This window comes from Stigmatopora nigra, chromosome 1 (assembly GCF_051989575.1).
Source record: "Stigmatopora nigra isolate UIUO_SnigA chromosome 1, RoL_Snig_1.1, whole genome shotgun sequence".
NCBI lineage: Eukaryota > Metazoa > Chordata > Actinopteri > Syngnathiformes > Syngnathidae > Stigmatopora > Stigmatopora nigra.
In genome coordinates this window covers 15,201,217-15,219,084 of record NC_135508.1, presented here as the reverse complement: position 1 = coordinate 15,219,084, position 17,868 = coordinate 15,201,217, and the positions used below count along the sequence as shown (strand labels likewise).

Here is a 17,868-nt window from a genome sequence, read left to right as displayed (position 1 = left end):
TAACCAACCGGAGTTTGAAACCCTTGCTATAGTGGGTAAAGATGAGAACGCAATCAGGGGTCAAATATTTAAGAGAATTTACTAAAAAAAAACATTTAGATACGAAATACATTCATTTGTACAGAATGAGTTCTAAATCCACCTATTTCACAACAGTGCGTTAATCAATACAGTGGACAATTTCCTCTATGTGCAAAGGGGACACTAAACATGAGGTAAACACCCCCCAACATTGGACCTATCTGCTTTTGCATGAATCTTTAAAAAAAAGTCAGTCAGTCATAATATAATCTGCAAAAGAATTTGTCCAATGCTAGCATCATTATGTTATTTTTGTCTCCACTCATGTTGATATAAATAAAATTTACAACATTTTGTAGAAGACTGGTGTCTAAAATGACCAATTATGGCATTTCTTTGCAGGGGACATAACGATAGACAACAAAAGGTTCATATTCACATGTTGTCTCATTGAATTTTCTCTTGCATATAGATAACCATCTACATAACATCAGTACGCGCTCTGTTGAAATCGTGAATGAATTGACAGATGAAGCCAAAGAGCTCCAGAGAATCCTGGCCAGCAGCCTCTCCGAATTTTACCTTGGACAAATGAAAGCACACATTTAGTTACTTTCTTGAGTATTCAAATACGTACGAATGCACATGCACACACCCACACACATTATTGGATCTAGCATGAATACAGAATGACCTGGTTTGTTCTTAAAACTGGTCTTTTGAATAAATGACCTCTGAGCATGGCGGCATGCCAACTGCGCCTCGCACTGTTTGGACATGTCTATCTTAATTGGATAGGTAGGGCTCAACAACATTAAACTGCAAACTTGAGTGGGTGAGGTAGCTTAATCAATCAGTGTACCTTTTATATTCTTAATATTTAGTTTTACATTTATTTTCTTATTCTCGTCTTCGGGCATCACAATATGGACTTTCATCCATATAATTTTTAGGTGTGGTATCCTATGTTAAGAATAAGAACAAATAAATAAATCAAAATTATATCTATATATATCTATATCTATATCTATATCTATATCTATATCTATATCTATATCTATATATATATATATATATATATATATATATATATATATATATATATATATATATATATATATATATATATATATATATATATATATATATATATATATATATATATATATATATATATATATATATATATATCTATATCTATATCTATCTATCTATCTATCTATCTATCTATCTATCTATCTATCTATCTATCTATCTATATATATATATATATATATATATATATATATATATATATATATATATATATATATATATATATATATATATATATATATATATATCTATATCTATATCTATATCTATATATATATCTATATATATATATATATATATATATATATATATATATATATATATATATATATATATATATATATATATATATTCCATGCAACATGTTTATTTATTTTTTTATGGCTTTATTCAAATATGTATTACTTATTTATTTATATTTAAAATGTCCTTTCCTATGTCTGTATTCTCATTCTTTTGCTACTCTGACAGTGAAATTTCCCGAATACGGAATGAATAAAGTTATATAATCTAATCTAATCCTGTGGTGGTTCAGTTCCTCATGCAGTGTTGTTTGTGAGCAGCTTTGTAGTTAGTCAACTGTTTTATAAATTAATTGTTTGCCCACCTTGAGTCAAAATGAATGATAGTATTTTCTGAATAATCTCAGCTATGTCTGTGCAGATGCTAACTTGGCCTGGGCAATTTTTTGATCGAACTCGGTAATGAGTTCTGTCATATTTAATCTCACATAACGTAGTGTTTAAGAAACTGACGAGTTTGGCAGCTCCTCAGTGAGTTAGACCGTGAAGCTGAATACACAATCATAATTACATATGGCATGCACTAAAATACATGGAATTCTTCAAGTGTCTTCTAAATTAAAGTTATCATACAAGGATAGACGCCATTTTTTTCGGGTACTCCGGTTTCCTCCCACATTCCAAAGACATGCACGGTAGGCTGATTGGACACTCTAAATTGCCCTTAGTGTGAGCGTGAATGTGTGTTTGTCTCCGTGTGCCACCAATTCAGGTTGTCCCTCGCCTCTGTCCCGAAGTCAGCTGGGATAGGCTCCAGCACCCCCCGCAATGTTCAACAGTAATATATGTCAGTGTATTTGCAAGTCCTCACATAACATCATATTGCAAGGGGTCTCTCTGGTCTCACATCCCATTTCCCTGCCTCAAACATATTACAAGCAACCACAATGTTTAATACATTCAACATCTCGACGAGTCAAGGTCATCATTAAACATTCTTTGCCCTAGTGACAAGGCTGAATATCATCAAATATAACAAGTCCTGTTCAGACCTAGAAGCTGTCTTAATTCAAATGGCTTTGCGTGGGCTTTACGTTGAATCAAATTACACATATGGGTTACTTTAGACTCGTACCTAGGGGGAAATTTAGACTGTTCAACCTGCCTACCATGCATGTTTTTGGAATGTGGGAGGAAACTGGAGTACCCAGAGAAAACCCATGCAAGCCCGGAGGGAACATGCACCCTCTACACAGGAGGACCGACCAGGGACCAAATGCAGGACCTCAGAACTGTGAGGCTGACGCGTTAACCGCTCCACCGCCGGGCCCCTCAAGAATAAGTTAAAAATCTAAATAATTGTAACAATAGTTTTAATGAATGCGTATTCATCAATGTATTTTTCACTTAGTGCTATTTTCTAGATCTTATGGGATTGTCTCTGTGAAAAGACCATTTTTTTCCCCCAGAAACAAACTTTCTTGCCATTAGCACAAGCGAATAAGCAGATAATAAATACATATTAGTATATTTCAAGTCTAGATGAATTGGAGCGGCCAAGAGGAAAATCATTTAAAACTATAATTGTACCAGAGAATAGTGTAGGTTAAAATCAAACCACATAAATAATTTGCACTCGCAAAAGCCTGTAAGATTTTTTTGAGACATTGCTTGACCTCGGAGGAATTTGGCTTAAAAAAATAGCATAGTAACTATCTTTTAGACTGCATTATGTCTCTTTTTGGAAGTAGAAAAAATGTCCTCTTTTCATGTGGCTTTGGTGCGGTAATTCTGTGCTCGATTCCTGCTTGGTGGTGGTATGATTGTGAGGGGTTGTCTGTTTCTTTGTCACTTGCGATTAGCTGGCAACTAATTCAGGGTGTCCCCTGCATGTTGCCTGTGGTTGGCGGGGATTGGCTCGTGTAAGAATTTTCAATGTGGTTCAACCAAAGCTCTATGTATGAGATATATGAACTGTACATATTTTTCATTTATTCTATCGCTTTTTACCAGAATTTTCAGTTTTGCAAGAAATACAATTGTTATTTTTTTGTGCTGACTGGCTGTTTTCATGAATACAGTCTGGTTTTAGCCTTAGCTGGACTAAATAAGAGGTGGGTGTGCAAAACCACTATGCCAGCCTACTAACTCTTTTAAAGTTTTAATTTTAATTGATTTTTTTAATCAATGTATAATTTGTTGTATTTATGACTTTTTTTATGAATGTCTGTTTTGAGAACCTTACTGGAGGAGAATAATGCTTCTACAAAATAGGTCTGATGTACTCACTAGACTAAATATAAAAAAAAATATCTAACTAAAAATATAAAATAATAATAATGAAAATAATATTAATAATAATGATGATGATGATGACAATAATGATGATAATAATGATGATAATAATGATGATGATAATGATGATAATAATGGTGATAATAATGATGATAATAATGATGATAATAATAATGATGATAATAATGATGATAATAATGATGATAATAATGATGATAATAATGATGATAATAATGATGATAATAATGATGATAATAATGATGATAATGATGATACTAATGATGATGATGATGATAATGATGATACTAATGATGATAATGATGATGATAATGATGATAATAATGATGATAATGATGATAATAATGATGATAACAATGATGATAATAATGATGATAATAATGTTAATGATGATAATGATGATAGTGATGATAATGATAATTATAATCATAATAATGCTAATATGATAGTTCTTATTATTACTATAATAATAATATTAATACTGCGATCGGCTGGCCACCGATTCAGGGTATTGCCCGCCTCTAGCTGGAATAGGCTCCAGCACACCCCAAGACCCTAATGAGGATAAAGTGGTTCAGAAAATGAGATGTAATGAGAATAATAATACTTAATAATAATATATAATATAATCATAATAAATATAACAATGAGGATAGGTTAGCGAAATAATAATAGCATGTACGATTGAAGAGCTCGTCACAAAATCAAGGTTCTAAAATATTACATAAAAGATTACCAAAATGCAGGAATACAGCCTCCTCATCTCCTCACAAGACTTAATCAAGGCCGAGAGATCAGCGTTGTATTTCTCCACTGCCCCCTGCGGAATAATGACTTTGAGGTAAGAATATATTCAAGCAAGAATTCTGTCTTTACTAATTATCCTTTTGAAAAAATGTTCTTTTCAGTTCCGTGTCTGTACTGTATAGTTGGTGAATCAATTCAGCAAATTAACTTCTGACAATTAAATCTCTTTTGACTGATATTGTACCTTAAAAACGCCTGGCTTAATGCCAAGTTTCACAGTGACGCATTACCCAATGCTAATTAAATTGTACACAACAAGAACTCTCAAGCTGTTTATTCTTGCATTAGTTGTAAACAAAGTGTTTCTTTTGTTTTACATTGGCATGTAAGACTTTTTTTCTGCATGTATGAGAAGTAGAATATGAGAAAATTAAAACATACAGTGTCGTATATTTATTCATAACATATAATCGTAAAGAAACCAAAGCAACTATGTAAAAAAAAAGAAAAATCTGAAAGAGCCATTCAAAAGTTTTGTCCCATTATCACATTGCCCTGCACTTTATATGAAAACAACTGCTTTTTGAAGTAAAAGAGGACGTGTAATTCCACGAGTGCAGCCGCAGAATATGAGTGTTGTTATCCCACACTACAGCGTGATCGAGCAGACATGAGGATTGAACACTGAACACCCAGCAGCTGAGCTGGCTACGTCTAGTGAATGTTAATGTTTCTCCACTGACAACATGTAGTTTATTTGATAAAATACAACAAAAAACACAACTAAATGATGCAGGATGCAGCAAAAGAACGAGCAAGCTGACATTATGGGCACTGGAAATAACCAATATGTTGTGAGGCGTGTGAAAATGTCATCAAAACAAGCGAGTGCGCTGCATTTTTCATTAACATAGTGGACTTGCAACAGAATCGCAGAATCAAAAAGTTTGAGTTACTGCTTTCCGTTTTCACCGCTACTTCTTAAACGTGATGCCTTTACCTATGACAATAGTTTTGGTGTTGGAGCATCCCCGTGTAAAGTGGCCCTTAATATCGAGTGTTAATTGTGCAGTACCTTGAGGTCTTTACTGAAGTTTGCATGATGTCCCCCCACATTTCTCTTCTTGGAGGTTTTTCCATATTGAATGATTTTCTGCAGTTCATTCTTCAGTACTGATCGAAAACATTTAATCGGTTAGAAAGCTTTGGGGCCAACACAGGGATCTCATGAAATACAATTTACTCACCATCTACCTCTGCAGTTAGGCCTTTGACAGAAGCTGAGACACAGGGAGGATGCTTTTTTCATACAACATACCCATTTCTTTCATCTTTGATCAAATTTTGAGAAGTAAATACCTCCTGGGACCGCTTCAAATTCCGCCAACTCGTTGGTAAAATTGGCCAAGACAGGCTCACGAAACATGATCTGTTCCACAAGAGCGTGGAGCAAGGTGAAAGTCCGCTCTTGACCGCGAAGCTGTGACAGCTGTGAACCACAGTACTTGTTAAACAATGACATTACAACCAGAGAAGTTAGAAATCGTTGCATGTGTACTGTATTCTTAACTTCTTTGGGGTGAAGGCAATCAATGCATTCAATGCAATGTAATTCTTTTGGTTCTCTTATTTTTATTTATTTCAGGTAAGGCTAAAATGGGACTGCATTCATGAAAACAGACTACCAGCATCGCAAAAGTTAACATTTTGATTTCTTGCAAAACTGAATATGCTGGAAAACCGATAGAAGAAAAATGAAGGAAGGCACAGTTCTTTCATCAATAATTGGAGCTTTGGTTGTACCACATTGAAAAGGAGTTTTTTTCTACTTTCATGCAGAGATATAATCCAGTTTACAAATATAAAGACTGTACCAATTTTGAAAGCTAAGTTAAGCAGGTCTCAAAAAATCTTACAGGTTTTGTGCAAGTGCACATTATTTCATATGATTAAACATAATTTTAATCTAGATTATTCAATGGTACAATTTACCGTGTTCAGTTGTTTCAAATTATTATTATAATTATTTTTTATTTATGTATTTATGAACATTATTATTTTTGTTAAACAATACAATTCAAACTTGACTTATTTTGGTGGTATTTTTATCATTATCATTTTTCTCTTCTTTTTTACAGTATCTGTCATGTGCTTCAGTTTAAGGAGGGTGGAATTCATGGGAAATAAGCATCAGAGAATGGAAATCAACTTAAGTGGCCACAGCAGAAAGGCCAAAAGTGGGAATGAAGAGAGACTTGACATTGTATATCATTATGTGGCATCTCATTAGAAATGCAGAGTGAGCAAAGACCTTACTTTAGCTAACGATGAGAGGCGGAATCCTTTAGCTTTCTCCTTTCCGGCGTTCTGGTTGAGATAATTGCCGATGGCCAGCAGGTATTCCAGCACAGAAACGAATGACCTGCAGGTGTGAAGTTGTTTGCACATTGCAATCTTCTGGCCAATCAGCTGGAAGGTAAACAAGCGTCTGAATTCATTATTTTCATCAGAATTAATACCCCTACACACCAAACATTCTTAGATTGTAAGTAATAAGTGTGGCTGAAATAACACTGGGTTATCATTTTTTTTCTTTGTTTGGTTTCTATTTAAAACAGCACATCATTCGAACCAATGGGATGAATAATAAGGCCTGTGCTGTTGGGGGAGACGATTGTTTGGTATGTAACCGTGTCAAGTTCTAATATCTGTGGAAAAACAGAATCTCACTATTAAAAAAGCACAAGGCAGAAGTGAAAGTAAGACTAGTTTAGTTTTAACAATGAGCTCATAGAAGAAAAGGAATGGAAGATATGGATCAGTGGTTTACCAAACTATTCCACTATAGTACATTGTGGGAGCAGCATTTTATTCCATTCCAATCCTTTCACCAATCTGGTGTCTTGCAAGTGCAATCACTGGATCACAGTCAGTTGCTACTTGTTTTAGTAGAAACCTCATTGGTTAAACCTTTTTGTGCGAGATCAGTTGGAACAGAGCGGCCTCACAGCTCTGGGGTCCTGGGTTCAAGTCCAGGTTGGTCCACCTGTGTAGAGTTTGCATGTTCTCCCTGGGCCTTTGTGGGTTTCCTCCGGGTACTCTGGTTTCCTCCCACATTCTAAAAACAGGCGACATGGGAAGCTAATTGGACACTCTAAATTGCCCCTAGGTATGAGTGTGTATGGTTGTCCAACGGTTGTGCATTGGCTGGCCACCAATTCAGGGTGTCACCCGCCTCTGGCCCGGAGACAGCTGGGATTTGCTACAGCACCCCTCACGAGGATAAAGTGGTTTAGAAAATGAGATGAGAAAATGAGACCAATTGGAACAAAGACCAGGACCAACAAAGGCCCTTGAGGACTGGTTTGTGGACCCCTGATTTGGATCATCTAGTTACAGACTCTACCTGGCACCAACATCCCAGTACCACCTGTTGAATGTCTCATTTTCCATCAACAAAAGCGGAATTTTTTTAAAACAAGAATATAATGGTAGTTTCACAGACTCTAGTATAAGTTGTTGGCAGGGATGTCAGTCATTAAACATAATCAGAACTTCAATGTGTTATAAGATGGTGGGGATAATGTGTTCTAACAACATCTCTTTATAGCTCTGACAAATGTGTTATGCTGACAGAGAATACTCTCACCTATTGGCGAAACATCTCACCTTATAATTTTCTCATCTTGTATTTGTTTCGCAATAATTAAAGTTTAAGTGACTTTCAGAGGAGGCAAATCACACTTGAATGAGTTTTAACATTACATGTTGTGGTACAAGAAGACCAGGGAGCAGCAAGGTAGGGCTGGATGAAAAATATTTAAATCTCGAAAATACATATTGTGGAGATACTTTTCACTCCCAAAGTTCAATTCCTGTAGATTTTCAGTCCCTCTCTGATAATGCGGGGACATTTTAAGGTATTTTATTTGATAACTCATTGGCTGCCATTAATGGTGCTAGACCACCAATTTATTTAGGCCAGGTGTGGCAAACACATGGCTCTCAAGCCTTTTAGATATTTCTTTATTCTGAAACAATTTATTGTGCTTTAAAATAGCCTAACCGCTTTCTCATTATGAGTTAAAAATTTGGTTAAGCATCCACAGTAGTCTCACCTTGTATCATTTGCCCCTCAGGTATCACATTATCTCACACCCAACCTGTTTTGTTCTCAAGGCCTTGAAACACGTTGGGTGACGCAAGAACATAACGGAAAAAAATATATAAAAAAATTAAGAGCTCATGTACTATGGCGAAATTATAATCAGACAGAGAGGAAGACTAGCAAATCCAGTTTTTGGGTCCACTTGATTCTGACATGGCGGCACTCTTTATCCTGATTATGAGTTGAAATAAAAGAAAAGTTAGCGAAGAATAAAAACTAAAAGCGTTGAGAAAGTGCTAGGGGGTGTTGCTGTCTGACTTCCATAACTTTATAGCTTTCAGTGCCTCAAGCCAATAAATAATGATCCTTTATAAGACATCTGCAGTGCTTAATGATGAAATATTGATCCGTATTCGAGCAAAAACATTTACATAGTATTTGTTTGCTTTTGTCATTCGCCGTCATAAAAAATTAGGCTTTTTCGGGAATTAAGGTAAATGGCATTCTTTGAATTTTATGCCGCATCTACTGAACAAAGAACAAATTCCCATCAATTAAGATTCCTTTTGTCGCTCTAAATCCAATCACAAGTCATCTTAAAGTGTTCTGTTTGGCTGACGCTTCCAAATTAAATAGAAGGAAAAACACAAGAATTCAAAGGATGAGCAGGCAAAAAGCCTTGATCCATTAGTAGTCATGTGATGGAAGCTTTTAGTGATGCGACACTCATGGAAACATGGATTTGACCTTTTTTTCTTCAGGTCAATGCACTCACAGGCTGCAGGTCCCTCATGCTGATGGGAAGCTCTCTCAGGGTCAACAGCAAGTCTAGTTGTGTGCCCAGGTACGGAATGTCACACATCTGGAAAAGGTTAGGGATGGTAAGAGTTTACATGATGACAACAAGCGAGAAAAACATTCACAAAGCAAATAGCTCTATTAGTGGTGAGGACATCAAGGGCTGAGCTGGAGCCTTTCCCAGCCTACATTGGGCACCTTAACTGGATCCATCCAATTCCAATGCACATCTCAACAACCTTTAACATTGACATCTCACACGCACATGATGTAATTGAAATCCAATGTACATGGAAACCCCCATCTTAACCGTGTGGTGTTGTTTTGAAAAACATAACTTTTCAAATCTCTACCAACTGATAGTGTAGTGGTTCATTCGCTTGATGTTGGTGTGAATAGTGCGGGATCAGTTCACAATCTGTGGTGGTGTGATTTTATTGTCTGTTGGTCTTCTCTGTGTGCCCTACGACTGAGTAGTTTGGAGTGCAGTCAGCCTTTCATAATAAGTCAGCTATGATAGGCTCCAGCACCCCGCAACCCTGACCAGGATAAGTGGTGTTGAGAATGAATGAAAAATCAATGAACTGCTGTTCTGATTCCAAAATCCACGAACCCAGATAACAATATTGGTTAAACTTAGTTGGGTTTTAAATCATCAACGTTGAAAAGTGACACCTATTTAAAATCTGTTTTAAAATACGGCAGCAACTGCCTTTAAAATTATAGCAGATTTTTGGCACAATGTAAGTATACAACACTGTTATTTTTACTACATTTAAGTATTTTCTTGGGGGGCCTGGCAAATGAGTGATTAGCATCTCAGGCTCATAGTTCTGGGGTTCTCTGGGTACTTCTCACATCCCCAAAACATGCAGGATGGGCTGGTTGAACAGTCTAAAATGCCCCTAAGTGTGACTTAGAGCATGATTGGTTGTTTGTCTTCTTGTGTCCCCTGATTGGCTGGCCAAAAAAGGCAATACACTTCTTGCATATGAATGAAACTCTGCTCGCCAATTTTAAAACCTTTTGTAGTCTTTTCAGCTGAGCACACATGTAAAAATACATGGTTGTTGTAAGAAGGTGTCTTGACAGAACAAGAATAGCATGATTCAAATAGGGTCATGTGAGTTTAATCTTTAGGTAAATTGCTACCTCCATCATGTACTGGTCCACAATGTGCAGCTCACTCACTGGTCCTTTATAGGATTTATACATCTCCACATCCTCCACAGTGGGAACGTACCTGTTGGATTGACAAACACATCAGTCCTTTTGTATGCAGAATGCCAGTCACAAATGCAAAAAAACATGGATTTTTCTCTTGTCAAATTGAAAACAGTAGGCAGTGTTAATTTCATGGAACTTTCCAATCCCTTTGGAGAGTCTCAATTAATCAATTAAACAGAGGGTGTGAGGAGTACTACATTGATTTAAAAACCTTTTCTATTTAATTTACTTGTCAGAACTATATTCCTAGATAGTGGTATTCCTATTTATTTCACTCAGATGTGGTTGAATGCCCCTGAAAAGTGCAGCGGTTTTCTGTACTTCATCTTAAATCCCCTCCAATGCACGGGCTAAATGTTTCAGCTAAAATTTAGCATTTAACCAAAAAAAAAATTTTTTATTAAGAAATCAGGGATTTAATTTTTCCATTTAGCACCATAACAGATTTCACTGTTAATTGAGGTTTCCTTTTAAAATTGTCAACAATACGGGTATAGGAGTGTGTGGAATTTGCATGTTCTCTCTGGGCTTGCGTGGGTTTTCTCTGGGTACTCCGGTATCGCCCCATACCCCCAAAAAATGCCAGGTGGTTGCACACTGTAAATCTCCCCTACATATGAGTGTGAGCGTGTATGGTTTACCATCTTCTAGTGCCCTGCGATTGGATGGCCACCAATTCAGGGTGTTCCCCGCCTAATGCAGCTTGTCAGCTGCGATTGGATTGTGAGGATAACTGGTTCGGAAAATGACTGAATATTCATTGTACATCTTTTTTAAAAGAACGGGTTATGTGAACAGTATTGGCCTGTAGCAAACTGGAGCTCAAAAATGATATTATAGTGCTACACTAGGTAGAATTCTGCCACTGTACTCCTTTTTATGCCATTGTATAGCTTTAGACCAGATACTGTTCTCTATTTAGTCCTCACACTGTCTCTAACCCTTTCTCCTGTATGGTCAGACTTCCTCTTTCTGTCATTTGCTCAGCATGTGAACTCCAAACAGATGCATTGACTTTTTTATGAGACCGCCTCGGGAGCCCCACTGGACATTAATATTGCATCTCTTGTTGGGGGAGCTTCTTTTTAAGATTGTATTTCTATGGCACATGTAGTGGCACATTAAAATATATATTATGTTTTCATAGAATAAATAAAATCCTTCTCCTCCACAGTACATTAGATCAGTGGGTGCCCTCAAGGGGGGTCAGCTTTCAGATCCAGTGAGTTAACTGCAGGTAGGAAGCCACTTTCACTATGACCTTCCTGAGGGCACATCAATAGTTTCCATCTCCACAAATATCCAGGGATAAAAATTTGATTACCGCACTACTCTTGCCAAGCTAACCCTATACCATCAATGTTGTCGTTTGAGAACCATGATACATGGAGCCGAGAAAATTTTGGTACTCGTTTTTTGATTCCAGTAGCTATAATGAGCCAATGGTGCGCAACGTCTAGCCCAAACCTACGGCAAACTACGGCCCGCGAGCCACATATGGCCCACTAGGCCTTTTAATTCGGCCCGCCAACATTGTCCAAATAATGTTTTTTTTCCCCCCAAGATGGCGCCGTCATGCGGAAGGAAGCCAGTGGCAGTAGCTCTGTCCACTCTTATTTGTTTTTCGTGTTTTACAGCCCCTCTATCTTTTTTTAAATTACATTTTAATATTTCTTAATACATTCCTTTTTACTTTACTTTGTACTTTATACTTTTTACTTTAATGATGAGTGATGAGTATGTTAATACTTGAGTCCTTTTTTTTCTGTTTATGTTTCATATGTACTGTTAACGGATGTATCGTATCTTGTGCTGACCCAGCCCTTCTGTCAAATTTTTTAAGTCAATGTGGCCCCCGGACCCAAAAGTTTGCCACCCCTGGTCGAGCCTCTACATTGGCAGTGACATGTCGAGTATTGCCTTTGGCGCCAGTTGAATCTGTCGAATTTGTCAAAGCTGGACTGAAATTTCTTGTAGGTTATACTACCTTTGAGAAAAGTTGCAGGAGAAGAGAGTCTTGTAATAACGCTTTTAGGTCGGATAATTTTAAATTTTGAGGGTTGCTACGGATTCACAAATTCTATACATTTAAATCAATGATACAAAGTCTTCAAATTCCAAATTTCATTTCTTACAGATCTGAAAAGGGGCAATGTGTGAGTTTAGATAAAAAATGGCGTCAATACCGCCATAGTTTTAAGCATATTATATCGCCATGTAAATGCGGGTCATATTTCTGATGTAAGAAGATATATTTTGCCGAAGCTATGACGTTTTGACCGATACAAAAATGGAAATCTACAATTATTAATGTACATTTGACGATATAACAAACGCAGGATTCGTAAATCTCTTTGGTATGCATTTTTAAAAACTTTTGTTTTTATTAAATTTATTGAAAATGTGGTTTTAGTGTAAATGTTGTCCCATTGACTGCCATTGACAAAGTTGATTAATTTCAACTGGGAAGAGTGACAGTAAAAATCTCAATTTATATGTGCACATATTTACATTACAGTATCGTTTGTTTTATTATTTTTCAATATTGTTAAAATTGCTTGACAAATGTATGCTGAGTTCAAATGTTGAAAGAACATAAAACATGAGTTCTGTATACCAATCTAACGCCTGTATCATTAACCTACTTCCACAGTGCCACAGTCATCGCTTTAATAGCATCTTTAAGTTGAAATAGGACACCAATAAAGGCCAAATAGTGAAATGCATTGCTTTCTCTGTTCCGCTGACTCGGGTGAAAAGATCAACTTCCCTTTCATCACGAAAGAGACGGAATACCAATGAACAGGGTCTTCAAAACACTGTACCTCCTCAGAGAGGTGATGTGCTCGTCAGACAAGCCTCCATCGTCTGCGTTAATGATGAACAGCTTGTCCTTCAGCTCTGTAGGCTGCACCGCAAAACTTTTGAGGAAAATGTCTGCAAGAACAAGAGAGAGAACAAGAACAATGTGAGATAAGCTTTTGGCTTTGTGCATTGAAAGAATGACTCGAAGAATAGAAATAGCCTAATTATGCCTCCCTACTCTCAAAGAATATCTTCTAGTTTGTATATTTATTTCAAGCTAGGCTTTAAAGAAAGTGAACATTTTACATTGCATAAGGTTTTTAAATACTTGCCATTTGATCTGACCCTGGAGCCTTGTTTCACTTATTTTCTGAACCGCTTTACCCTCAGTAAAGTCGCCATTCACTCTCACAATCATACCTTGTGGCAATTTAAAGTGTCCAATCCGTCTACCATGTATGATTTTGGAATGTGGGAAGAAACCAGAGTACCCAGAGAAAATCCACACAGGCCCAGGGAGAACATGCAAACTAAACACAGATGGACCGACCTGGATTTCACCCCGGAGCTGTGAGGTCGACGCGCTAATCCACTCAATAAATCCACTATTTACTTAGGTTGGTGTCTTTTCAAAAAAATATTTTACAGAAAAAGCCATGCAGGAATATATTGTGCTCGTGTATTCCACACTGGCGTATTTCCTGTTTCCATAATAAAGCTTGTTCACGACATTTATTCGGGAGTCTTGAACACATATCATGACTTTATGACAAATTCTGCTTTTCCCCCCTTTCCATATAAAAAAGTGGTGCAATTCTTTTAAAGTGAAGTGTGGTTGAAAAAGACTCAACTGATTCATGCTTAAAAGTCCTCTGTAATGAAACAAATATTGATGGTTTTTTTTTATTTTTAGGAGCTGCACTTAAGAAATAGCCTGCAGAAAGGAATCCACCCCAAAGAGTTTGTTTATTGGTGATGTCTTGCCGATTTTAAAGCACCCAGAAATCTGTTTGTGTGTGACGCCCATTCTCAGAGAAATTGATTTTAACTTTGTCAGTTGTTTTTTTTTTTACAATATAAATACATTAGAATGGCTTGGCAACATGATTTTGAAGATCACAGTGTTCATAAAATTGGCATCAACTCAATTTCTTGTCAAGTGGCCATACTTACAAATGGATGTTTTATTCAAATCAATGCCAGTTTAACTTTTCAGTAAAAAAATAATAATAATGATAAAAGACCTTTTATATAGATGCTACAGACCCTCTAGAATAGGGGTGTCAAACTCATTTTTTGTTGCGGGCCACGTTGTAGTTTCAATTTCATCCAGAGGGCCAGCTAGGCTGCCAAAATTAATTGATTAATAAATTGACAGCTTTTCAGTCGTGCTGATCGATAGATCATTTTTGGACATTCAAATTTGTACAAATCGTCTGCAATTATTGATTTATAATGAGCAAACAGGAAATATTCCCTATACATTTATAATCTTCATTTGAATTTGATCATAAAACAGAAAGTTGGCACTCATTATTACTTGGGCCACAGAAAATGATGTGGCGGGCCAAATTTGGCCTGCAGGCCGCCAGTTTGACACCGGCTTTAGACTAAAAAGCAAAATATAAAACAAATAAATAAATGAACAAAATAGGTCACTATTGAATGGGTATTAAACTGAATAAGATCATTGGGTAAATACCATGTATTCATTCACACACATTTTTTCCATCTTTGTGTTTACATCCATCTGCCTCAAAAAACACTAGCATAACATACAAAGAAATGAACTAGGGAATGTTTTTGATCCATGATCATGAACAAAAGATTGACTTTCAAAATATACAGTAAATTAAAAAACAAGTTCAAAATGAAATGTGAAATCATTTTTTCCTACATATGTATATTGTTGTTATTTTCTCAAGGTAAAGATAATAGTATATTAACCCTCCAGCAAGGAGTATACAATTGACACGCACAACACACTAAACTGTAAAGAGGCTGTGGCCAAACCCTGGAAAAGCATCTGAAACTACAAACGTAAAAGTTCAGGGTTGTCAGCAGGTTAGGAGCTTGATGCAATTATAATAGCAAGCAAGCACTGTGCCCTGAATTCGCTTTTGTGGATTAGCTCAGATGGGACCTTAGCGACTCCAACATGTTTACTTTCCAACTGAAGTGGAATGGTGGAGATCAAGATCTGAGAATTAGAAACAGCTGTAATGTTGGGAGTTATTAAAAATAATAAAATTGCAAATACTCTGTTTTGCCAAGAGACAACAAATCAGAGAGAGGAAAAACTCGCCTATATTTTCCAATTTAAACTTGACTCTACAAGGACTTCGCGTCTTTACATCTTCACATTAGGAAATAATTGTTTGACTAGTATATACCGTATTTGGAGAATAAATATCAGTCACTGAAGGGGTGCTTGAGCCGATCCCACCCAACACTGGGCATCAGATGGGGTACACCCTGAACAGGTTGGGAATCAAATTCCAGTATACTAATACCTTGAGATACGAACTTAATGTGTTCCGGGACCAAGCTCTTATGTCAATATACTCGTATCTCAAATAAAAATTTCCCATATAAAGTACCTAAAAACAGGCTACCGGTGGGGGAGGGAGACTTCACACGTTTGGTTCGCTACGCTTTTGTGACACTATGTAACATAATATCATCTTTAAATGTAACAAATGAAATTTGCTTACATTGCACACAGTTGAAAATGGATGTAATTTTGGGCTTTCAAGTCGGAACTAGTTGCTTCTCCATGCCTCACAACTGAGTTTATCCCCAGTTCGTTTTTTTTAAAGTTATCAAACCAGCCACGGCTCACGTTGACCTTCAACGTGAGCCGTGGCGTAGAAGTATTCCTTTCTCAAGTGCTTGCTTTACTTTCAAGCCCTTGCAGATTCCGCTCACTGTTTCTCCTTTATTCATATTAAAAGAAGCCCATCCCTCTCATCATGTGTCGTCTCATATCACTTTGCAACATAAAAACAACCACCTAGTGGCCGCATCATATGCTCGTGTGTCAAATTTGTCTCGAATCTCAGGGCCAAAGTTTGTCCAAAGTTTGGCTCGTATCTCAAATTGTTCGTATGTTGGGACCCTTGTATGTCGTATGTCAAATTATATACATAAATATAATATTTGATCAAATGGCCATGGTTGATAACCTGGAACAATATTTCCTGGATTTTGCCTAACGCTGAGCATTCTGAGGTCTTAAAGGAAATCAAAGCAATCTGGCACATTTTGTATCCATAATTCATAAACGTGGATTCTAATTATGTTACCAGCCTGCACATTCATGCTGATTCCTTTTAACAGCCTGCCACCCACTGTTGGCTCCCTGTGCCACTTGGAGGACTTGGTGAGGGAAGCTTGTGAAATGTTTTCCCCTGATTGTGGTCTTGAAATATACAAGTGGCGTACCTTCAATTAATCAGAAGTGAAAAGCTTTTGAAGACAAAAGCAATATGCCGCACTTCTTAAAAGCCTTACATTAAATCACACTGGTGACATAGTGCACTCTGCAGGCTTTAGTGAGTAGCAGTAGCTATAAACAGAGGTTTGAGCAAAAAAATCTAAATATTATATCTTAAATGGTCCGGCCCACATGAAATCAAGTTGACGTTAAAGCGGCCCGCGAACCAACCAAGGTATGAGTGTGAGGAGGAATGTTTTTTTTTTGTCTCCTTCTGCCCTGCGATTGGCTGGCCACCAAATCAGGGTGTCCCTCACCTCTGGCCCAAAGTCAGCTGGTATAGGATACAGGACCACCCCTCCCCACTCGCCATGACCCAAGTGAGGATGAAGCGGTTCAGAAAATGAGATAAGATGATGATTCTAATAACAATAATCATCATCATCATCATCATCATGATAACAATAATAGTACTAATAATAATTAATTCCACCCTTACACTGAGGTTGTCTACCATTGTCTTGAAATCTTAGTTGGATGAAGGCCTTTTAAAGGCCTCACCAAACATAGCACACTAGAACTGTATAATTATACAGATTTGGCTTATACTTTACTGCAATTTCAAACACACTGGAATATGCCCCATTCCTCTGTTCACACAATTTTGCATAACCATCAACACCATTGAATATGCAGCCTTCCTTGCATTCAAGAAGGAGTTCCATATATGTATGAGGTTTGTGCATCTCAATCCAAAACAACTGATCCTATGATAGCCTCAAAACATAATCCTAACTGTGGAATATTGGGCTAGAAGACAGGATATTATCCAAGTAGTTAAAGCATAAAACAGGAAAAATTGTTCTGGTTTCAGGTCGGACAGCAAGTTTAAAATGTTAACACTATTTTGTGCAATTACTTACTGAAGTTGTGTGCAATCTTTTGGTTGAGCATGATGTGTTGTGTACTGCTGGGCTCCAATGTTCCAAAGGACCCAACATTCTTAACGGAGAATTGCATGTATAAACGTTTTGTGTCAACTTCAACCCTTTCCTGACTTCTTTTCCCCCAAAGTG

At 36.8% G+C, this 17,868-nt stretch overlaps 1 protein-coding gene across 1 annotated transcript; it reads right to left on the bottom strand.

The window, feature by feature from the left end:
* Nucleotides 1-4,192: 4,192 nt before the first annotated feature.
* Nucleotides 4,193-17,860, bottom strand: LOC144203698 (uncharacterized). Its single transcript, XM_077727265.1, has 9 exons — nucleotides 17,716-17,860; nucleotides 13,377-13,488; nucleotides 10,477-10,567; nucleotides 9,302-9,388; nucleotides 6,735-6,887; nucleotides 5,778-5,907; nucleotides 5,666-5,698; nucleotides 5,494-5,591; nucleotides 4,193-4,491 (listed from the first exon to the last, which is right to left on the bottom strand). The coding sequence occupies exons 1-9, from the start codon at nucleotides 17,810-17,812 to the stop codon at nucleotides 4,384-4,386; spliced, it is 909 nt and encodes a 302-aa protein (XP_077583391.1). The 5' UTR covers nucleotides 17,813-17,860; the 3' UTR covers nucleotides 4,193-4,383.
* Nucleotides 17,861-17,868: the final 8 nt, after the last annotated feature.